General features: G+C 38.2%; 1 protein-coding gene across 8 annotated transcripts in view; it reads right to left on the reverse strand.

Annotated features, from left to right (window-relative positions):
- Positions 1 to 24,280, reverse strand: part of RUFY3 (RUN and FYVE domain containing 3) — an 81,324-nt gene that overhangs the window by 37,793 nt on the left and 19,251 nt on the right. For 2 of the 8 annotated variants that reach the window (XM_040481726.1, XM_040481762.1), the window contains one exon: positions 9,690 to 9,743. The exons of the other annotated variants lie outside the window; for them this stretch is intronic. In XM_040481726.1, coding sequence (XP_040337660.1) covers positions 9,690 to 9,743 — 54 coding nt within the window. The remainder of the gene's footprint in view (positions 1 to 9,689; positions 9,744 to 24,280) is intronic. 8 annotated transcript variants of the gene reach the window in all.

Genomic DNA, 24,280 nt, shown 5'->3' on the forward strand with positions numbered 1-24,280 from the left:
AGAGGTGCCTTGGTGGCTTAGTCAATTGAGCATCTGGGTCTTGATTTCGGCTCAGGTCATGATCCCAGGGTCGTGGGATCAAGCCTCACATCAGGCTCAACATGGGCACTCTCTCTCTCTATCTTCCTTTGCCCTTCTCCCCTGCTCGCTCTCTCTCTCTTTAAAAACAAAACAAAACAAAACAAAACAAGAAAAGAAAAAAAAACATCCCACAGAGAAGAAGCTGGAACCAGATGGCTTCATTATTGAAATCAAACATTCAAAAAAATAAAGAATGAAAATAACGCTTCATAAACAATTCTAAAAAACTGGAAGATGGAACATTTCCCATTTCATTCTATGAAACCAATTATTACCTTAGATAAAAATCAAGCAACTGTATAAAAAAACTATAGATTAATAAATACCTCTTATGAATATAGATGCAAAACCCTCAACAAAGTACTTACAAACCAAATCTAGCAACATATAAAAAGGATTATACAACATGACCAAATGGTTTTTTAAATGACACCAAAAGTGGGGCACCTGTGTGGCTCAGTCAGTTAAGCGTCTGACTTTGGCTCAGGTCATGATCTCATGGTTTAAGGGTTTGAGTCCCACATTGGTCTCTGCGCTGATAGCTCGGAGCCTGGAGCCTGCCTCACATTCTGTGTCTCTCTCTCTGCCCCTTCCCCACTTGTGCTCGCTCTTGCTCTCTCTCTCTCAAAAATAAATAAATACTAAAAAAAAAAAATAAATAAATAATAAATGACTCCAAAAGCACAGCAACAGAAAAAACAAACAACCGGATTTTATAAAAATTTAAAAAATCTGTGCTTCAAAGGACATCATTAAAAAGTGAAAAGAGAGCCTACAGAATGGGAGAAAAAAAATCACATTATATCCAATATCTAGAATATACAAAGAACTCTTACAATTCAACAAAAGAAAACCCAGTAAAAAAGAATGGGCAAAGGATTTGAACATTTTTTTCAGAGAAGATATACATATAAATGGCAAACAAGTACATGAAATAATGCTCATTAGGAAAATGCAAATCAAAAACACAATGAGATACAACTTCACATTCACTAAGATGGATGTAATTAAAAAAATTTTTTTTGAAAGGAAAATAACAAGTGTTGACAAGAATGTGGAGAAATTGGAACCCTAGTTCACTGTTGGCAGGAATGTAAAATGGTACAGCTGCTTTGGAAAACAGTCTGGCAGTTCCCCAAAGGTTAAACCATAGTCACCAATATGACCCAGCAATTCCCTTTTTAGGTGTATAACCAAAAGAAGGGAAAACACATGTCCATTTAAAACTCATACATGCATGTTCATAGCAACTTTACTCATAATAGTCTAAACATGGAAATAGTACAAATGTCCATCAATTGATGAATGGACAAATAAAATGTGGTATGTTCAATGAAATGTCATTCACAGCAATAAAAAGGAATGAGGTACTGATACATGCCATGTTATGTATGAACCTTGAAAACACCATGCTGAATGTAAGAAGCCAGGCACTAAAGGCCCCATGTTTAATGATCGTTTACATGAAATGTCCAGAACAGGCAAATCTATAGAAACAGAAAGTGGGTGAGTAGTTGCCAGGACCTGGGGGAAAGAGGGATAGGAACTCAATGGTAATAGATATGTATAGGGTTTTTTTTGTAGGGTGATGAGAAGGAGAAGGCTCAGTAGCTCAGCACTGGTCTTGTATAGGGTGATGAGAATATTCTGGTAGTCGTGATGGAGGTACAACTTTATAAATATAGTAACTACTAAAAGATACAGCTGAGAGTGGTGACTCTTATGGTATTGTGGTATGACTCTTATGGTATGGTGAATTATATCTCAATAAGGCAGTTCTTTCAAAAAACTAGAGACTTGCTGGAGGGGAGGGGGGCAGGGGGATGAGTTAAATAGGTAATGGGTATTAAGGAGAGAACTTGTTTTGATGAGCACGGGGTGCTGTATGTAAGTGATGAGTCACTAAATTCTTCACCTGAAACTTATTGTTACACTCTATGTTAACAAAAAAGAATTTAGATAACAACTTGGAAAGAAAAAACAAACAAATAAATAAAATTAGGAAGATAATAGCAGTATTAAAAAATTAAAAAATAAAAAAACTAGAGACTTAAGATATATAATAATGTATATTATGTATGGATCCTGATTTGAATAAACCAATTAAAAAGAGACATATTTAAGACAAGCAATCTTTGAAAATGAGCTGAATAAATAGTAGGTACTATTAAGAAATTATTGGGGCACCTGGGTGGCTCAGTCGGTTAAGCGTCCGACTTCGGCTCAGGTCATGATCTCACGGTCCGTGAGTTCGAGCCCCGTGTCGGGCTCTGTGCTGACAGCTCAGAGCCTGAAGCCTGCTTTGGATTCTGTCTCCCTTGCTCTCTGCCCCTCCCCCGCTCATGCTCTGTCTCTGTCCCTCAAAAATAAATAAATGTTAAAAAAATTTTAAAAAATAAAAATAAAAAATACAGATCTTCTTCAAGATACGATGGGGTTACATCCCAACCAACGCATTTTCCATTGAAAATATCATAAATTAACACCTAACCTTTAACAGACCTAGCCTATCTTAAACATACTCAGTCACATTAGCCTAGAGTTGGGCAAAATCATCTAACAAAAGTCTATTTTATCACAAAGTGTTGAATACCCCATGTCATTTATTAAATACTGTACTGAGAGTGAAAAATGAATGGCTGTATGGCACAGGATGGTTTTAAGTGTATCAGATGTTTACCCTTGTGACTGCGTGGCTTGACTGGGAGCCACATTTCTCTGCTACTGTCCACCATCATGGGAAAGCTTGGGAAAAGGTGAAAATTCACAACGTGAAGTATGGTTTCTACTGAATGAATATCCCTTTCACACCACCATAAAGTAAAAAAGTCCTAAGTTGGGGGTTGTAAGTACTCCAGGAACAAAAATATGGAAATTGATGAAATAAGATCAGCAAATATTGACAATTATTAAAGCTGGGTGATGGCAACTTTAGGCTTCATTACTCTATGTAGTTGAAAACTTCCATAATTAAAAATAAAAAAGAGGTTCTGTTTTCTTTTGCTTCAGGTCAAGGCTTAACTGCCAACCTCCAATGAGAAGACTACCTCTACACTGTTTTCCCATCTCTGAAAATAACCAAAAACCCCTTCTAATTGGCATTAATACTGAACTGAATGATCTTATTTGGTGATTTAATGTTTCCAAACCATTCTTTTATATACTATCACTCATTCTTGATAAGGCATTGTGAACTTTATATGTATATCCTGAACAAAGAGCTCCTAAAACCCTTAAAATTTCCTAAGTGATAAGAGCCATAGAAACATCTTTTGTTATATGTGGTTTTTGTCCCTGGCTCCTGAAATAGCTCCAGAGTTAAGGGTAAAAGAAGCATTTTTGGAAAGTCCCTAAGGATGGGGGCTGGTTACCCAGGAGCAACAGCCATGTGATTAAAGGGTTGGAAGTTTCAGCTGTACCCCACCCCCCAACTCCAGGGAGGGGAGAGGGGCTGAAGATTGAGTTCAGTCATCAATGACCAATAATTTAATCAATCAGGCCTATATAATGAAACTTGCATAAAAATCCTAACCAAAAGGGATGGGACAGCCACTGGGTTGGTGGACACACTGAGGTGCTAGGAGGGTGAAGCACCCAGAGAGAGTATGGAACCTCTGTGCTCCTTCCCACACACTTAGCCCTATGCACCTCTTCCACCTGGCTGTTCCTGAGTTGTATTCTTTTGTAATACACCATAATCTAGCAAGTAAACTCTCTTCCTGAGGCCTGAGCCATTCTGGCAAACTATCAAACTTTATGAGGGGGTCACAAGAACCTCTGATTTAGACCTAGTTGGTCAGAAGCAGAGGTGACAACCTGGCCTAGCAATTAGCATCTGAAATGAGGGGGCACCTTGTAGGAGTAACCTCCTAACCCGTGGAGTCTGCACTAACTCCAGGTAGATGGTGTCAGAATTGAACTGATGCTGGCGAATTGGTTGGTGTGGGAAAATCCCCCGCATAATTGGTGTCAGAAGTAGTGTGAGCAGTAAAGGAAAAGTGTTTTTCTTTTAGGCATCCACTATCTTTAATGTTTAAAAGATGTCCATTTACACACACTCTTTTCCAAGAGTTTCCTATGAAAATGCACTGGTTTCTTCTTCATTAGGCTCCCATATCATAATATAATCAATTTTTGCTTTGGGAGCTTCCCAAACTCAACACCACAGAAGAATACCTAGAAAATTTCCGGGAACATTTATAAGTTAGGACAACAGTCAGTCGTCTCTGTTTCGAGGCAACATAAGAAATTTAGGAGATAAGTACAAACCCAAAAGTTCCTTGCTTTGCTCAGCTTATTCCATAGAAATAGTTTAAATGTTGAGGGCACCACTGTGACTAAGGACAGCTAGAGCTCTGATCTAGAAGAGTTAGATCTCCGTTTCTCACATTCCCTGATACTGCGAAAATTTCTCATTTCTTTATATTTTACCTGTAAAATGTTGGGAGAGACAATCCTCCTTGGCCCTCTTGTGCCATTACACATCTTTACTGGGTTGTATCAAGACTGCAACAAGACCTTGACCACTCTTTTATCTGGGTCATCTGTCAGGGCTGTTTATGCAGCTGATAGTCATGAGAGGTGAGGCTTTCTTACTGCTTCCTATAAAAGCAATGGGTTCTCCAAAGTCAGTGTTCCTCAGCTGCAACACCCACCCACCACATGCAGAGCATCTTGCTGAGCCTTATGGTGTCTACTAGGTGGGACTCTTGTGCAAGACACCAGTATGCTGATGTTCAGGCTGTTTGCAGCGTCATGAGTAATAAAGTCCTTTGTCTCCCACTAGGAGTCTTGTATCTTTTGCCAGTATCTAAGAACAGAATCAGGCTAATTGTTCAGCTTGTAAATAGGGTAAACTCCAGACCTGACCAAAAACCTGGAATAATCTCGATCTTTAGGTTAATGCCGGGAATACTGTACACCTGTGTTCCAAATGAGACACCACCAAATACTGTAGGATTTGAGGAAGACCCTCAAGGTGAAATCACAGAAAACACAGAAGAATGCATTCCAAAAGGTGGGAATGGGTGTGTGAAATGAGGTAAAGAGAATTGGAATGGCATGGGGAGAGCTGGCAAGCACGGGAAAGGTGACAGAGGTGACAGAGTGAGAAAGGTGACAAAGTCAGGTGACAGAGGTCTCTAAAAGCAGACAGGTAATGAAACAGGTAATGAGAACCACTCTAGGTTTTGAGCAGAGAGGTGGTGTAATCAAAACTTTGAAGATGATGAGTCTGAGAGGATTATGCACAGTGAATTTGGGCGGGGGGCAGGGGAAGAGGACCAAAACTGCCTGCCATGAAGGACTGTACCAGTTAAGGAAACAGAACAGTCACGAACAGCCAAAGTTTTTGCCCCGTGAGACTGGAAATGAAAATGAAAAAACTGAGTAACTATTTGGGGGTAAGGGGTAAAATCAGGTCGGTTTCAGATATGGTAAAGGACATTTATGTGGAAGTATTCTCAACATATTTTTTCATCACATAGCTGTAAATACAAATTAAAGTTTGAGGTTGGATAATCATTAGCATAGGGATAACAGTGGCAATTATTAGATGCTTTCACCAGAGGAGATGGTTTATACAGAAACAGAAGGATGAAGGGTTAGTTGCCCAGCCTTTGGAGGATGACAATAATTGTATGCAGGAAACAGAATCTAAAATAGAGCCATTTCAGGAAGAGCTCTCTTTCTTAGAGCTTAGTACCTACAGCAGCTTTCAAACTAAAGGTCACACTCCTTAGTGGAGTATAAAATTGATTTACTATGTCTCACCATAGTAAGGTCATGTATCGATACATGTTCTAGAGGTCATGTTCTAGGTACATACAAATAAATGATGTATGTACTGAGTTTTGATGAAAACATATTTTTACAGTGGGTCTTAAGTCAAATAGGTTTGAACTCTGGTGTAGTGGTCAAGGGCACAAGCTTTGGAGTGAGCCTGTGGGAGTTTGAACTCTACTTGAATTCTACCCTGTGCGATTCTGGGAAAGTTTATCTCTTTTTTCTCTGCACCTTTTTTTGAGATAATTGTTGATTCATATGCAGTTCTAAAAATTGTAGTTGTTGTGTGTACCCTTAACCTAGTTCCCCCAAATGTAACACTTTGCAAAAACTAGAGTACATTATATAACCAGAATACTCATATTGAATTACAGTTAACACACACAACGTTGCCATCAACACAAGGATCCCTCATCTTGCCCTTTTAAAGCCAAACTCACTTTCCTCCAGCCCCCTACCCTCTCCTAACCCTTGGCAACTACTATTTTCCATTTCTATACTTTTGTCATTTCAAGAATATTATATAAACGTAATCACACAGTATGAAACTTTTTAAATTGGCATTTTTCCCCCCCACTCAGCATAATTCCTTATATTCATCCAAGTTGTTGGGTGTATCAATAGCTTGTTCCTTTTTATTGCCGAGCAGTATTCCACCTGGCAATTTTCTTCACGGGGTAGGCCTCACTTTCCTCATCTATAAAACAATACTAGGGTTTTGAAGACTAAACAAATTAGTATGTGTTAAATATTTAGCAATGCTTGGGACATGCTAAGAATAAAACATTGTTAGTGATTAAAATTATTATGGTTTTCCATAAGTATAAGTGCAACAATTTAATTTAAAATAAACCTTTACTCAATGACTATGTGACACAGTGTTACATGCTAAGAATATCTCTTAAATATGTTCCTTCCATTTTTCACGATGGCGGACATTAAGTCTTAACCCAAAAGAAAATGTCAAGGAACCAGTAAGCAATCTTGATCAAATAGTATGTCACAAAGGTGTATCATTTCCCTAATTCAAGTAACATCCCAACTATTTCAATGCTCAGAAAGGTGGGCAATAATCTGGACAACTGCAAATTCACTGAATCCATTTAAGAGGCTGGTAATGAGTACAGGAAGGAATTTAATATTTGAGAAACTAAAGATAGTAAATTATCCGCTTTTATTATTTCATTTAATCTTCATAATTTTCTCGTGAGTTTCCAAACTTTTAGACACAAATTAATAGTGTATAATGAGATGGGATGCCAGATGATTGATCAGTGTTGTAAGCAAGATACATTTTCATCCTCAGAAGACATTTCATATTCTGTTAGACAGGAGTGACAGACACACTGAATGTAAAACCAACAACCATCACTGTAAGAAATCAGTTTGCCAGAAGAAACTTCAATCTTGACAAAATTTAAAACAAAACAAAACCCAAAAGCTAATAGTTCTAATCTGCAACCTCCTAGAGTTTGTTATGTTAAAAAGCAAATTTTCAGGAGGCTGGAGGCCGGTGTTAACACTTCATCTATTAAAAAGTCAACTGTTATGACACATCCATAATAACAGATAAGAGACAGAATGGAAACAGTTCAGCGGTAAAGGTCTCCTGAAAAGATCTGAGTCTACATACATCTCAGCTTTCTCAGATCTGAAACCAGAACCCACCCCAGGCTCTGAGTTGCTAACTCTGTTACATGTGGGCAATACTCTTTAACTCATGTTTATTCTTGTAACAAGCACTTTTATAAAAACTCTTGTTATGTAATAACATAGTAAAACTCTAGCATTTTACATAACTGAAATGAGGCAAGAGAAGTAGAAAATGATAATAAAAAAGACAGGGATGAATGACTCAAAAAAGTTAATGAGTAAAGCCCCTTCCCTTCCACCATTCTGATTGTCATTTCTTTTAAAAAACTCCATTCCAGAAAGACTTTTCTGTAAATACATTCTTGACCAACATTACCATACACTACATGACTGGTAATTTACTACTATCATCAAAGTATTGACAGTTCACATCTTCTGGGCTTTTTATGTGCTATATTGTTACAATTCACCTCATTTCCCTTTCTGATTTCACCTGTGGCAATCATTCACAAAAATTCCCACAAAAACAAGATGAAAAAGAGGAGGCTGACTCTCACAGTAGGCTTGATTCTTTCAGTAGTACTTTGTATTAAAGAAATGGAATTTTGTCAGGTTGAGTCCTAGGGAAGAAGTCTTCAAGAAGGACATAGATTTTTTGGCTTTTATGCAGCATTTTTTTTTTACTACCTAGTCTATTAAAGGAATCGAAACCTTATACCTGTGTGGTGCCTGGTAAATAATAGTAATAGCAACTAACATAATAGTAAACGCTACTCACTGAATGAATCAACACCCTCCTCTTTGTTTTTTGTTGTCTATGAACTGTCTGTCAATCAACTAGGTAATACTGATTTGCTTTTTCATCGAATTATATGTAACTGGTTATATTAAAAGATGGAATAAAGACAGTTTGACTGTGGGAAATGAGGTGAAACTCATAATAATTTACTCATTCAAAGTAAAGTGAAGAAGAAACTACTCGGCATCAGTAGAGACAGAATGCCTTAGTCTTGTCTGGTGTGACCAAATGGACTGAGCACAGTACCACCCCAGATCTCACATGGACACCAAGAAGTTTAAGACAACCTCTATTCAAGGATATTACACTTGAACTAGGATGATAAACACAAAAAGGAGAGAACAAGTAAAAAGCCTTAAGCTCCAAGTTCTGAAGAACTTGAGTGAATGGAGAAATGAACGTGGGCCACAGCTGTCAAGCAGCACTTCCTTCCTGGAGCACGCATCTGGGCTAGAGGGCGGTGCCCCAAGCACAGCGGGGCGCAGGGCAGGTAAGGGAGAAGGGGAGTAAGTGCTCTGGGTGGAATGCTGCAGGTACAAGGCAGGAGAGGAGGCTGACGGCACTCAAGGCACTCAAGGCACTCAAGGCACAGGCAATGAAAAGGCCAGTCTGCGCGCAGGGCCAGTCTCCTGTGTGTGCTAGGAGAGTGTGTGCTGAAGCTGGGGGACGTTTAGTGCCCAGGCAAAGTGGGAGAATGTAAATGACAGAGTGCAGTGGAGCCAAACTTCAATTTTTCTATTTTTGTTATAAAATGTATAAATTACCTTGAGCTCCCTAAAGTTTGGTGCCGATTTCAGAAGAAACGATTGGTTTAGGGAAACTTCATATATTGGAGCATATGTGCTACTTTTGAAAGTAATTCCACTGGAAAGTAATGCTAATACGGGACCAAGATGAAAGTGCTTCATGTTATGGAAATCTACAAATCAGAACAACATTCCAGACTGGATACTTCAGATTCCTGGGATTGGTTTGTTTTTGGCCACTGTGGAATTCACAGAAATACATTTTTTCACAAATGATAAAAAAATGTGTTTACATCTTCCCAACAAATGAAAAAACAGCCTAGAAAAATTTGACATAATTTTGAAATAAAGTCCCCTTAAAACATTTATTATTAGGATATTTAACAAATATCCTAAAGGAACAGCATAAACATATATGCTTTACTTGGAACCACAAGGATAAAGATTTTAAGTGCAAGACTCTGAAAACCCTAATCCTGTACAAATGAAGTACCTGTATGGAAAATGTAGCAAATATTTTTATTACTCCAATTATTGCCATGGGAAATAAAACCTAAAGCTGACAGTCTCGCTTATGGAAAACAATCAAAAGGTGGTTAGAAATTAAAAAAAAATAAAAAATAAAAAAAGAAAGAAAGAAAGAAAAGAAAGGAAAAAAAGCTGAAAGATGTTGGTGTGGCACGCACCTTCTGTATCATCGCGCATTTGCTCCACCAAATCTGTCAAATCCTCCCAAGAGTCTTTGCAAACGGCAAAAAGAAAGGAAAAGAAAGATAAAATGTCATGCAAGCCAAGAAAGAAAAGTGCTATTAAAAACAAGGTTTCAAAAGGATAACTGAAAGGGAGATTTCCTAGAATTCTTTCAGCTTAACCCAGAGATTAACAGTGAAAACGGCTGGAAATACTCCTGAGAAGGGGTAGGACTCTAAGCAGAGACATCGACTACGACTATTAAATTTGTTTCAAAGCTAAAATCATTTCAAAGTTTCTAACAAAAGGAAACAAGGATTCATATCCCATAAAAAATAACAGATTTTTTTCCACTGAAAAGCAAGATTAGGCTCTTTGTATTTTAAGTGCACACAACATTGGCCTCATTCAACGTTTGTTTTGACCACTTCAGTGGAGCTGGAAAATATGTGGAATGCTTTTTAGAATCAGGCCAAATATGATACAAACTAGTGACTTTTCTTAAAATAACCACAGAAAAGTCCAAATACCTCTCTCAAAACCCTCCACCCATACAGTTCTTCCCCAAACCAAAAATAAAGGAAAAGATGCTGCTTTGAAGACAAAGTAAATCATTTATAATTCAATACAGATGTGCCTTCAGTTAAAAGTATAGTACTCTCTCCTTTTTCTATAAATTCAATATTCCTGTACACAGAATATTCCATGTGAGGGAGAAGGACAGGAAAGAATGCGAAGATTACAAATATAATAGGTACTTCTGTGTCTTAAAGCTGTAAGATGACTTTGGAAATAAGAGAACCTATAGAAATTTTTCAAAAAGTACACCAGCTTCATCGTTCAGTAATTCTGAAGCTATTATATTGTACACACCTGCAATATTCATATTCAAACTCACAAAATCAGGTGAATTTTGTGTGTGTAAATATGCAGCAAATAAAGGGACATTCTCAGAGGATGAAGCACAACAAAAATGAAAATGGGCACGATAAGCCTTCCATCTTGAAAAATGTATCACAGAAACCAGCACAGGATCTGAAGCAACAAGTGGAAATCACCATTTAGGAAAGGAATTTATCATTTGTCCTGCTTTTTCACTAGTTTATTATATCATCACTGTAATTCTTCAATTCAACTGGTTAATTTCTAGCTCTGCTGTGGTATAGTGGTTATTCAAGTGGGCTGTAAGGGCACATTCTAGTTAAATAAATAAATATATGATCACTTATCCTACAAAGATGTGCAAAAAACATACAAGTATGTAAAACATTTCAGTTTAAATTCAGAAAACAGGGAAGCAGATGAGGATGTAATATGTGATTATGTTGGTATTGTGATGTTGTGATTATGATAATATGTTGATAGGTGATTAAAGTAGCAATTTTTGAAAACTATATATAGATTGTTGGTTAGGCCAGACATGGGGACAGGCAATGCAAGAAGAATGCAAGTATCTATAACCTTTTACACTTGTACTGTCTCCCGATTAAAAAGTCTAGAAATTAATAATTAGAAAACCAAGCGCAGACGTAGGGCACAGGGAAATAGGATTAAATCCCTAACTTGCATCAACATCCCAAGGAAGTCACCTTACAAAGGGAGGCAGGAGAGCACAGTTCTGAGAGCAGATTCAGGATCACTGGGGCTGGCATCCCAGCTCCATCCCTACTCGCCCTATGACCTTGTCCCTGTACTTCATGTCTCTTACCTCAGTTTCCTCATTCTGGAAAACAGGGAAAAGAACAGTACCTATCTGACAACACTGTTGTGAGGAGCAAAAGAGTAACACACGCCAAGTCCTTCATGTTAATATTTTCCAGCCAAATATATTTTGAAATTCAGATTATTTTTTTAATTTTAGAAAGGCAAAATGGTAAATACTGAGGCCCAAACCCCCCCACAAAACCATGCAGAACTAGCAGGCTCCGGGGCAGCACTTCACAATCAAGCACATTAATATTTCTGCAGGAAATAAATGAATGTTCAAATTAAATAGGATAAATAAAGGCTATAAATAACCTCAAATAAATTCAGGTCATGTCTTAGCACCAAATGAATTCAGGCGAATTTATGAAAAATGCTCTTGGTTTTCAGAGGGTTTTTGGATTCTGCAATTGTGTATATGTATGTGCAAAGCACTTAGTGTTTCATATAGAAAAAGCATAATATAAGTGCTAGTTACTATTATTTTATAGTAAATTAGTGCTAAAATACATTACATATAGATATATTTCCATATATCACTTTCAATATCCTGACAATATGCTACAGATTTATATTACATAGGATTATAGGTTTATAAGAATGTACTTCTTAAAAAAAATTTTTTTTTAATGTTTGTTTATTTTTGAGAGACAGAGTGTGAGCAGGGCTGGGGCAGAGAGCGAGGGAGAGACAGAATCTGAAGCAGGCTCCAGGCTGTGAGCTGTCAGCACAGAACCCCATGCAGGGCTTAAACTCACGAACTGCCAGATCATGACCGGAGCTGGAGTCGGATGCCTACCGACCGAGCCGCCCAGGTGCCCCAATAAGAATATACTCTTAACCATCACATTAGTTTACAGACTTGCTATGCTCACCTTGTGAAAGTCAGCAAGGTGAATATTACCATTTATCCTTCATTTTCTTCACCTAGAAACTATATTTGTCACCTAATAAAAGTACCTAATTATCGAAATGAAATATAAAGATCCTCTGAGATTCATGCACAGAAGAGCTCTGGAAAGTGAATTTCTAGGTAGGAATGGTTGGTGAGTACAAGGGACCTCTCTGACTTTCCCCTTCCGTGTCCCATCTACAAGTTTCCCAGTCTACTCTGACCAGACATATTTTCTGTTTTGCTTTTAAAACAAAAAGGTTCTGAGTATCAGGGTGATGGAATCAATTTAAAAGAGCCCTCCTCCCCTGAAAGATAAGAGGCGTGTTTTCTCCTTCTAAAGTTGTTCTCCCCTTACCTCAGCATGCTCAGGATTTCATTGCAATAAAGAATGGATACTGTGCTGTTCTTTTACATTCCTCAAAGAAGGATTTACAAAATATTTTAAAAATTATGCTATCTGGAATATGTTCAAATTGTCAAAACAACAATGAAAGTGTCTAATACATGAATCAAAGAAAGTACTAGCATGGATAACTCTGGTCTTGTCGCCAGAACGTTTCATTTTTCTAGGGATTATACTTTGTTACTCTCAGCATGTTTTTGCCTGATCTAAAAATCTAAGGTAACTTTAATTTGTGTCATAATAATACATATTCACAAGTTTCAGAGAGCGGTAACCTAAAGGTTTGCTAGTTGCTACAGAAGATAGTCCTGAATTAAAATCTTGCTATAGATAATGAATAATTCAGAGTTGTACCAGTCAGAACTATGTCAAATGTACACTGTAAATGTTAAAGTAAATAGTAAAGGGAGCTTCCAAGGTTACTCTGGCTAAACAGACAGCCTCATTCCCACTCAGAACACTGATTCCTTATGAGTGCATAGCTTAGAAATGCCAAGTGGACTGTCACTGTGTGTGGTGCCCCAAGTCTGGTAATGAAACATCAGGACCACCACATCACTCTAAATGCTTGGATTACATGGTTAAAAATGGTGCACCTAACAGATTCAGGAGAAGCATGTGAACAAAGACATTTTCTAAAGTCAAGAAATAAGAGACAAGGCTGGAAGTGTACGAGGGCCCCAAATTAAGGAAGCATAGCTGATCTGAGGTTTAATGAACTATTTTCTTGGCTATCGTTCTGTTTCAAGTCTAAGAATGAGTAAGTCAGCAAACTAATATATATGGCACTATAAATAACTAATTAGCAAGTACCGTAAAATATTTGCTCTTACAGAACATGGTGACTCAATGGCAATGGCTGTGTGGCCTGGTAGGAGGGACCTTGGCTTTGTTACTGATATATATTTGGGGTAGGACCACTGCTCTCACAAAGCCTTGGGCCCTGTGTAGTTCCATCTTTTTTCTCTGATGAGGGAAGTAGCTGAAGCTCCTTCTCTCCTGAGAAATGCCTGAATGTTCTCAAAGTGCCTCGCCATTGTTTATGTATCCAGGGCTGTGAGATCTCTCTTCTTGATAGATTCTTTTTCCAGGAGTCTTATAACTATGGACAACAAAGTTACAGCCAAGTTTAGAGAAATATGTAACCAAGTTACATTGTCTCCTTGATGCTAGGTGACTCTGATTTAGAGTGTTATTTTTAAAAAGCTTATTAGTTTCTTGGGGGAAAGCCTTCTTCAAGCCCCAACTACTGATCATAAAGCACTCTTCAATGGACTGTTATGAAAATGAAAGCTAACTCATTTAAAGTACTTAGCACACCTTAGATTCAATGTGAACTTTACCTTTACAAGAAACTAACAAGCTGGATTCCACTAAGTATATTTGCCACAATTAAAAAAGAAAATAGGGGGAAGTGGGGTTAAATAAAAAAAAAAAAAACAAAAAAAACCCAACTAATATTAAACAGGGTAAAAATAAGCCAACACAAGCAGACCAAATGACAAGTTTAACAGCTGAGATACTCTTAAACTAACTAGTAACATAATTAGCTTTAGTAATATAAAAATTAGTAAAGGAACTGCCAAACTAATTTTAAAAAGTACAAAGAGGTTCTGTTCTAATAAACCAGTAGTTTAGACCAAGATCTATTTCTTCCCCACAGTAGAGTTAAAAACAAAAATATCAGCAAAGAAACACAAATGGTCTTGGAAAAAAAGTAATATTAAGTGATTGTGATCTTGTGATTTATAATAAATATCTATTTGGTCTTCTTCCCCAGTCCCTGGCACAGGGCTCCCGAAACCCCTGTAAATTCCTAAGTGATAAGAGCCCTACAAGCATCTTTTGTTCTAATGAGGTGATTCTAGGTGGGCTCCTGGATGGGGGCTGGTCCCCAAAAAGACCAAGCCATGCTTCTAAGTTTGGAATTTTCAGCCCCACCACTCACTTCTTTAGAGAGGGGAAAGGGGCTGGAAATGGAGTTTATTGATCATGCCAACAGAGGAAGCCTCCACAAAATCCTAGTAGTGTGGGGTTTGAAAGCTTTCCAGGGGGGTGCACACCCCAAATCCACCAGGAAGAAGCTCCTGCATTTGGGACCCTCCCAGACCTCACCCTATGTATCTCCTCTTCATCTGTATCCTTTTTTCATAACCTTTAATAAACTGGCAAACTTAAGTGTTTCCCTGAGTTCCGTGAACTGTTCTAGCAAATCACTGAATCTAAGGGGAAAGCGGTCATGGGGACGTCTGATTTGTAGCCAAGTTGGACAAAAGTTGTGGGTAACCTGGGGATCTACTACTTGTGATTAGTATCTAGAGTGGGGGGCAGTTCTGTGGGGCTGAGCTCTTAACCTGTGGGATCTGACATTACCTCCAGGTAGGCAAAGTCAGAATTGAGTTAAACTGTACACCCAGCCGGTGTCACAGATTGGTGTTGGACCACCCGCCCCACACACATACATCTGGTGACCAGAAGTGTTAGAAGTGAGGCGTCCTGAGTGAAAGGAGAAAGACACAAGAGAACTATAGGTTTTCCTAATACAGTTATCAACACTTGGGCCATTTAATACTTAGGCTTTATGTTGAACAAAGGCTTTTACTAAGGCAGATAGTACAGTGTGTTTGTACAGAAGTCACAAGTATGAAATATCACAGGCACTTCCCTTCAGAACTAAGTAACTGCGACATGAGGTAAACAGAGATTGGAATTAGAGAGATAAGAGAAGATAAAATGGATTCCTAAATCAGGTGAGCAGCTACGTGATACTGGAAGGCTAAGGAGGACACGGCCTGATGGAGAGTGAGAGGATGAGGGAAAGGGGGTCTCCCCAAATTAGTAGAGCCTTTGCCACCTACCTGAATGGCTGCAATGGAAGAAATAATCATGAGGTGTCTGATAACCTCAACTGGGAAGCTTGCTGCCCACAGGCCTAGACATTGTGGGATTCTCAGGTGAAATGTAGTACACCCTGAATTTTACAGCTCTAGGAGAAAGAGAAATCTCAGCAGCCTTTTCACCCCAGAAAACAAACTCCAGCAATCAGAAAATTTCTCATTGTACATTTAACAGTAAAACTCATTCTCTTCTACCTAAGATATTGTCACTGGCTTAAAGAAAAAAAAAAAAACAGATAAAACATAATCATAGAGTTTACAGCTGCTGAATCAACTGTTCTAAAAACCACAACTGTTTCATTTGGAAAGTTTAGATTTTAGTACTGTGAGAAACCACAACCAACTGCAGTAGCGAAAGACAAAAAGAAAAAGCTAATACGAAAGTTCACGATACCATGCTATTAAAATTTTTTAAAATGTTTATGGCAGCTTGGAAATGTGTATAAAAAATTAAAATATATTACTATTTGACCCAGAAACTCCACTTCTAAAGATGAAAATTGGTAAACTGTTCAAATTGTAAACATAATTTGGGTAAAAATACCCCAAATGAAAGTGGTGGCCAAATTTAGAAACAATCTAAACGTGTGTAATAAGGAAGTCAAAGAAATTATGGCATATCCAAAAAACTGAAGACATTAAGTGAGGTGATGCAGATTTCTATTTACTGTGGTGGAAAGATACCGCAGAGGAAAAAAGGCAGGTCACACAACACAGGAATGGTACGATTTTGCATGTATAAAAACTGTGTGAGCTTGTAAGTGAACTGTGTGTATATGTTAATAAAAAAGAGAATCTGGTTACTAAATCTTATTAGTGGTTATCAATAGGTGCTAGAACCGGGGCACCTGGGTGGCTTAGTCGGTTAAACATCTGACTTCTGCTAAGGTCATGATCTCGTGGTTTGTGGGTTCGAGCCCCGTGTTGGGCTCTGTGCTGACAGTTCAGAGCCTGGAGTCTGCTTTAGATTCAGTGTCTCCCTCTTTCTCTGCCCCTCCCCCACTCATGCTCTGTCTCTCTCTCTCTCTCAAAAAATAAATAAACATTAAAAAAATTTTTAAAAAATAGGTGCTAGAACTTTAGGTGACTTCTACTAGTTTGTGTTTTACACTCTTCTGTATTCTGTAACTCTTACAATATGAATATATAATTTCTATAACTAGAAAAATAAAGTTGCTTTCATAAAATACTTATATACATAATAAATATTTTCTAAAAAAAATTATTTTCAGCAGACTGACACATATATGTTTTATTTTGAGAATATTTAATTATAACAAAAAATAAATAATTCCTTAGGGGCCATTTGTCAACAAATCTATTTCTCTGTCCCTCTATACATGTGCTTCTAAGCTCATCAAATCTTTCTATCTGTTCTCTGGCAAAGTTCAACTACGAAAAATTGCAAGGAACAGTTTTTTGTGTTTACTCCCCTGGACTCAAAAGCACTTCACAGCAGTCAGAGTGAATTGGTGGGGGTTGGAGGAACCACAGTGGAAAACTGTGCCCCATTATGCTTTCTATTTCCCCACAAAAAGGAGGTACTGACAAAACTCAAAATACAGAACCACAGCTGAAAAGCAGAGAATCCTGTGGGTACTCTCAGACGATAGCACTTGCCCTTTCCAGCCACGTCTTACAAGTACCCAGGTTTGGGAATCCAACGACTTGAATTCCAATCTGAGCTCTATCACTGAGTAGTTATCTAATCGGGTACAGCATTTACCTCTGGAAAATGATAAATATGTCAAAGAGAAGTTTAGGAGGAATGACCTTCTGCACTGGAAGCTGATAACCCAAGGAAGAGTCACTATAAACTCCATGAAGAAAGGCACAAATTAAAGATTAAAGAAAAAGCTCTGTTCTCAGAAAGGTCCAGAAAGGCTCACCAATAGAGCAAAGACAGTAAGGCACTGTGATTACGACAGTGCACTAACGTGGACACCAGTGCAAGCATTTGAAGGAGTTGGGAAGGAACTAGAATGGGAAGGAGAGTGCTGACTTCAGGGAGGGCACATTACAGTCAGCTCAGAGGCAGCACAAAGCTCTGCTGATATTTCTCTCCCAGGAAGGATTTTACAAAACTTGGGTAAAACTTACCTTGAAAGGGTGACTAGCCAAGCTCTTCCACAGCAGAGCAACAAGAAAGGGATGAACTTTGTCCAAAGAACTTTGCCCAATAGGTTTCCAAGATGGTATTACAAGCTACCACGTCCACACTTCGAAAAGTTCACAAAGACTGCCTTCTGCACACGTAATCACAACTTGGAGAACCTGACAATATAAATCTGAGGCTATCAGGGCTGGTGGCAACAAATGTTCCCGTAATCTCACCGAGGGCAGATTATAAAGGGAGGTGTGCCATATTGAAAGCCAAGAACAGTAACAGGATTCCGTTTAAATCCTAACAATTCAGGCTTTATTTTCTGAACACTTCTGAAAGGAATAAATCAAATGCTGTACCGAATGCATCTAAGTCTAGACCTTGTGGGTCACCTGGTGTACTGCAGGCAGCTTTTAGACAGCTCTGAAAACAAAGCATGCCAGTACACAAATACAGGCCTAGGACTCAGAAAAACTCAAAATATCTACTAGAAATATAAAAAAAATTATTCTGACAATGGATGTGAAACTGTTAAGGAAAGTACTTATTAAATACAAGTCAGGCGGATGATCGCACACCTATACTGATATAGCCTTTTGCTTTAAAAAAGAGCATTTTTTTTTCCTGATTATACTAATATACCCTATTGTAGAGTATTTGGAAGACATGAAGTTTAAATAATGTCATAAAAGTCTCCTGTCGTTCCACTGTCCAGAAGTAATTACTTTTTACATATTTGGTACATTTTGTTTTACTTGTGGTGGATATGTACCCCTGCATTTAACACAAATTGTGACCACAGTGTATGTAGTTTGGGAAACAGCTTTTAAAAATTATATTCTAGGGGCGCCTGGGTGGCTCAGTTGGTTAAGTGTCCAACTCTTGATTTCGGCTCAGGCTTTGGTCTCCCAGTGTGAGTTCAATCTCCACATCGGGCTCTGTGCTGACAGCGTGGAGCCTGCTTGGGATTCTCTCCCTCTCTCTGCTCCTCTCCCGCTCTCTCATTCTCTCTCAAAATAAATAAGTAAAATAAACTTTAAAAATTATATTCTAAACAATTCCCTATGCCATTAAATATTCCTCCACAATCATCTTTTAGGGCTTGTTGTATAGATGTTTTGCAATTTACTGAACCACTTTCCTATTGGGCGACTCGGGTTGCTTTTATAGGTCCTGCTACTATAAATCATTAAAACGGGGACTTGCCTGTTATTTCTGATTATTTCTTTAAGACAGATGTTTGGTATAATCACTGGGATTTAACTTGTCGAGGCTCTTGATTCACAGGGTTAAGTGAACCCCAACAAAGCTGCACCCATGTGCACGCCTACCAGCAGAGCCTGTGCCCACCGCTTCCCCTGCTTTCATCAGCACTGAATAGTATGCTTGGATTTAGTAGAAAACAACAATAAGGAACTATTACATTGTACAAAACTTCAACTTTCTAAGTAAGATACAGTCAATCTGGAATAGGAGATAAATGACTAAAAGAATTAAATTAAAAAAACTCAAGGGGCACCCGGATGGCTCAGTTGGTTGAGTGTCTGACTTGGTTTCAGGTCATGATCTCACAGCTCGTGAGTTCAAAGCCCCATATCAGGCTCTGTGCTGGCAGCTCAGAGCCTGGAGCCTGCTTCCTAGTCTGTTTCCCTCTCTTTTTCTGCCCTCCTCCCGCTCATGCTCAGTCTCAAATAAACTTAAAAAAAGTATTTAAAAAACCTAAAAAAGCACAAATTGTGTGTGATGGAGGGAAGGTATTCCAATAATCTTTTCTTTCACCACTGATTATTTTCTGGAGTTATGGGGCATTACTGCATTCACCCAAAGTGTGTTGGATAGCTACCGTAAGCAGTACCTGGTACTACGAGGCCTTCTGAAGGATGCAAAACAAAGTTTTGCCCAAAGAACTTTCTATATAATTTCATAAATGAGGGATCACATAGATTAAAATGAATCACTGGAGAATGATTCCAAGTGCATTCAATCAAGTGGCACAGACACTACCCAACGATTCAAGGCATATGATTCAGGAGATGAAGAGTAACGGACATGCTAGAGAAGGCCTTCTGGATGAAGGGAGTCAAGGGGCCTTTCCATTTCTTGATATGATGTCAGCATGGAGAATCTCAAGAGGGGATAGTGTAACAGCAAGAATAATCAGGGTCCTGGCGAAGTGAGAATCTACAACCTGGCTGAAATAGGTTAAGTATGGAACAGGAGTATGAAAAAACACTAGATAAGTAAAATTACCCAAAGAAGGGCATGGAAATACTTGGCTAAAGACTAAGGATTCAATGTAGTTACTATTTCAATCCATAATCATGAACATTTCTCTTACCACAAACAGCTTTTCACATCATTTTGTACATCTACCTCAGAAACATTTTAAATTTAGCACATAAAGGTGCTGACCTGCCAGCCAGGTCAGTTTTAGCAGTGTGCCGCTGTTTGGGAGTATCTCTGCAACTATGTAAAGATTTTCACGCACTTCATAAAAACGAGTGGAAAGAAGAAAATGAAAACAAGTGGATAAAAGCTAAGATCTCCACTTCAATTAATGGCAATCACCAAGCATGCCCCAACTAGCATGCTTTTGGCCTCATTTTGATGTTCACTGGACTTACACTGGCCACTGCCGTGATCAACTGTGTACAAAACTGCTAGAAATAGGTCACCAGAGTAGATGCCCTTTGTTACATGCAGGTCTATTGGTAGACTTACATTTTACTGAGTTTTGCTATAGGAGTGCCCCAAGCAGACTGAACTGTGGCTGCCTGAGTTTGAATCCTGGCTCTATCACTTACTACATTCCCAAATGTCAATTAGTAAAATGGGCGTAATAATCGTACCTAGGCTCAAAGGGTTGTTGCAATGATTAAATGACATACTATATACATATTACTTGGAACAGTTCTTGGCACAAAATAAGTGTTCAATAAATGATAATGTCTCCTCCTGTTCCAACACCATTACCACTTTTTCAGGAGTACTCTACATGTAATACAGAAGGCTGCCTGAAACAGGGCTCTTGTACAAGAATGAAAAGTTTGCTTTCATAAAGACTCATTTGGCAATTTTATGAAGAATGAATCAGTATAGGAAGAGAAATGAGTTTGGAGAAAAGCTGAAAGTAGGTGTAGGAATCTAGATGTGACACAATTAGCTCCTGGTAGTTGTACAAGTGAAAATAAAAGACAGAATTAAGACTTTGTTGTGGAACACAGCACATATATCCTTCTTTTATGCCCTAACACATGTAGCACTATTTGCTTGTTTAATCATAACAGAAAACTGTAATAGCCAGATGCCTTGTGTGTCTACAGGTGTTGTGTAAAATTCAGAAAGATCACTTATATATAGTTTAGTAAAGTGCTTTTGATACAAATCACATATATTCACTTATGAAAACTGGAGCCTTGATTTTTTGTCAACTTCAGTTAAAGTCATTTCACATAAGAACCTTTGAGTATTGCATGCTTATAATTTTCTTAGTAAATACATGTTCATCATCAAAAAGATAAATGAATGTTCACATATAAATAAGTGAAAATAGAAAGTCTGATCACAAATCTGCAGGTTACTGGGATTCAACATTAAGAGTAATAGTTTTGGGATGCCTGGGTGGCTCCGTCAGTGTCCGACTTTGGCTCAGGTCATGATCTCGTAGTTCGTGGGTTCAAGCCCCACATTGGGCTCTGTGCTGACAGCTCAGAGCCTGGAGCCTGCTTTGAATTCTGTGTCTCCCTCGCTCTCTGTTCCTCCCCTGCTCATGTTCTGTCTCTCTCTCAAAAATAAATAAAGCTTAACAATTTTTTTTTTTAAGATTAATAGTTTTGTTCTTCTATTAATTGGGAGAAATGACTATTAAGTCTTATTCAGGAGAGCTATTAAAATTCACATATAATATATGCTTATTTTATTAAAGTATAGGAGTAAATGCACATACATAATGAACTTACTGTTAAAACACTTAATTTTAATGTTAAAAAATTAACATTATGCACAACCAGAAGGAAAAAAAAAAAACCCTACTACTTTCATCACTACTCCTAACATTTTGTTCCCAGTAAAGCATGTGAAAACTTACTGGAGAGGAAATTTGGAAAGGGGCTGAAAATAAATACTAACCACCTTTCAGTTCTGGCATTTGAGTCTGTGTAGTTCTTCCTCCCCATCCCCACCCCTTAAGACTCCCTTGCCTCCAGTTTATATCCAGATAACTCCTGCACATATTTTAGGTCTTAGCTCAAACATTACTTCAACTGGAAATCTTCTCTGGAATAAGATTTTTCACTCTGTACTACTGTACTGCAATGACTGTCATTTTACTTGCTTGAAGTACCCCACCCTACACCTCCCAACCTATCAAATAAGCCCAGAAAATCCAAAGGACCATACTTGTTCACTTCACTGTACTAGGACATAAATTATAAGTGTGGGGCATAAATCATAAGTAGGATACTTAAATGCATGTTGAATGAAGGGCCAAGGTCTGTATGATAAAAGCTGAGTTTTTAAAGCATTATTCGTTTTTCCTTTGAGGGTTCTAATGGACACTAAGGATTTTTCTACAGGAAAAAAATGTCCAGATATAAAATTTTTTGAATGATAATTAGGATCACGGGTCCCAGGTTTAGAAGCTCTGCATTATAGTGAATTCATGCTCTGAAGTTTCTTGGTAAATAGCCCTTTGGTTTCCCCTGCCAAAACGCCCATTGGGACAGGCACCTTTTTCATTAAAACATACACATTTCACCCCAAGCAGGATGGGGTTATACTAGGGTGCAGTGATATTGATGAGTAAAAGTACATTAGTAAATGTCAATGGAGTGATCTCAGCATGAGACACTTCCCACAGTCACTGAATAATAAACATTTTTCCATTACATCTTTAGGGGATTTTTCCTTGCTTATTATATCTTATCAGTAGAATATTCCCTATTGTATCTGATCAGTAGAGTAGTTCCTATCAAATGGAAAAACCTGATCACAAATCTGCACCCATAATCTACACCCAGACTGTCCTTCAGGAAATGTGAAGGGGTGTCTATTTATTTCTTAGTCCCTAGAACTGGACTTTGCATCAAGGAATGCCTAATAAATATTTCTGACCAACAGGCAGACCAGAACACGTCCTTGTATGTCAAGGACAGATGTTTCATATAAACTACCTCTTTATACATTACAGTAAAATGCCAGCTATTCTAATGAACACTGAAGCAAAATGACACCACCAGGGCAACTGCAGAGTTATGCAGTAATAGCATGTATTAGGTCTGCCATCGCATATAGTTCTCTACGATACCCGAAAACTATCGTGTCTGTCCAATATGTCACTGCCTCCATAGTCTGTCTCTTATTATCTGTATCTGAAAAGGAAGTTTCCTAAGTGAAAAAAGTAATTTCAAAGCTTATACCTGTCTTTGTAACCAGATGGCACATTTTACTGTATTAAATTGATCATCTGTGGACATCATCTCTCAACATCAGATTCCCATTCTTTAAAAGGTTAATAGGAAAACAAGTATTGCTTGATAACTAAGTTGTATTTTTAATCAATTACTTTGTTTTATAGAGCTCCAAGAAAGGATAATGCTAAAACATGAATTTAAGCTACTAATGGTCTACTTTAGTCTGTCTAGTAAACAACAAGTTCAGAGTGCTCCAAAAAATTAGACATAAAAACAAAAATATACATTAAAATGGTAATGTATTCAAAAACATGCTGCAGTTCAACCTAAGGCTCCATGAATAACTATTACACACATAAGTAACATTTATAGGGTTTACATTAATTATCTCAATTTTTCTCACCTACAATCAGATAATTACCACCCATAACTACTTGCTATTCTCCAGCTCGACCAGCTCTCCATGTACTGCTGGAAATGTCCCCCCTCTTCACCCTGTATCTGCCTGATGATCACCTAATTATGTACAATGTCCAGGCCAGTCTCACTCATTAAATGAAGCCTTTCCTGAACCCTCTCCTCTTCTGTGGAATCGGTCTTGCGCTCTTGTCTTAGGGGAAATCTACTCACACAGATTTATAGACATCCTCCTGGTTTTAAAAAAAGGGTACTGAGAGAGAGATCACTTCCTTAACTACCAACAAGCACTGACATGATGACATGAATGTTTCTATTCCCATGTATTTTAGGGCTAAGCTAGGCAGAAACTCTAGGTCCAGGCCTGCACTGTGGGCTGCACAGTGAGAGGCATGAGCTGTTTTCAGAAAACAAAAGTTGGAAACTACAAATCTTCTAACTGAGGCCATGCCCAATCTTTATTCTTGTCTTAAGAGGGTATATGATGCTTTTTGTCCATTTTCTTTTGTGGGAGTCAGGGTGCCTCATTGCAGGATTTGTGTGGTTGGAAGGCTTTCCCTCCAAGAATCAGCTGGGAAGTATAATGTGAATCCTCCTGTGTTTCCAGGTACCAGGTGCTCCATTTTGTCAACAAGGTGAGAGATTCACAGTATCACTGGCCTGGCGATAACTGCTTACATGCTGATAGCTAAATTATACCTAATACTTATCACTGGTATTAATATTAAAGCAGACACTTCTTGAGTCCAAATGACT

Source organism: Herpailurus yagouaroundi, unplaced genomic scaffold (genome assembly GCF_014898765.1).
Source record: "Herpailurus yagouaroundi ecotype Mexico unplaced genomic scaffold, PumYag 28, whole genome shotgun sequence".
In the NCBI taxonomy this organism is placed as follows: domain Eukaryota; kingdom Metazoa; phylum Chordata; class Mammalia; order Carnivora; family Felidae; genus Herpailurus; species Herpailurus yagouaroundi.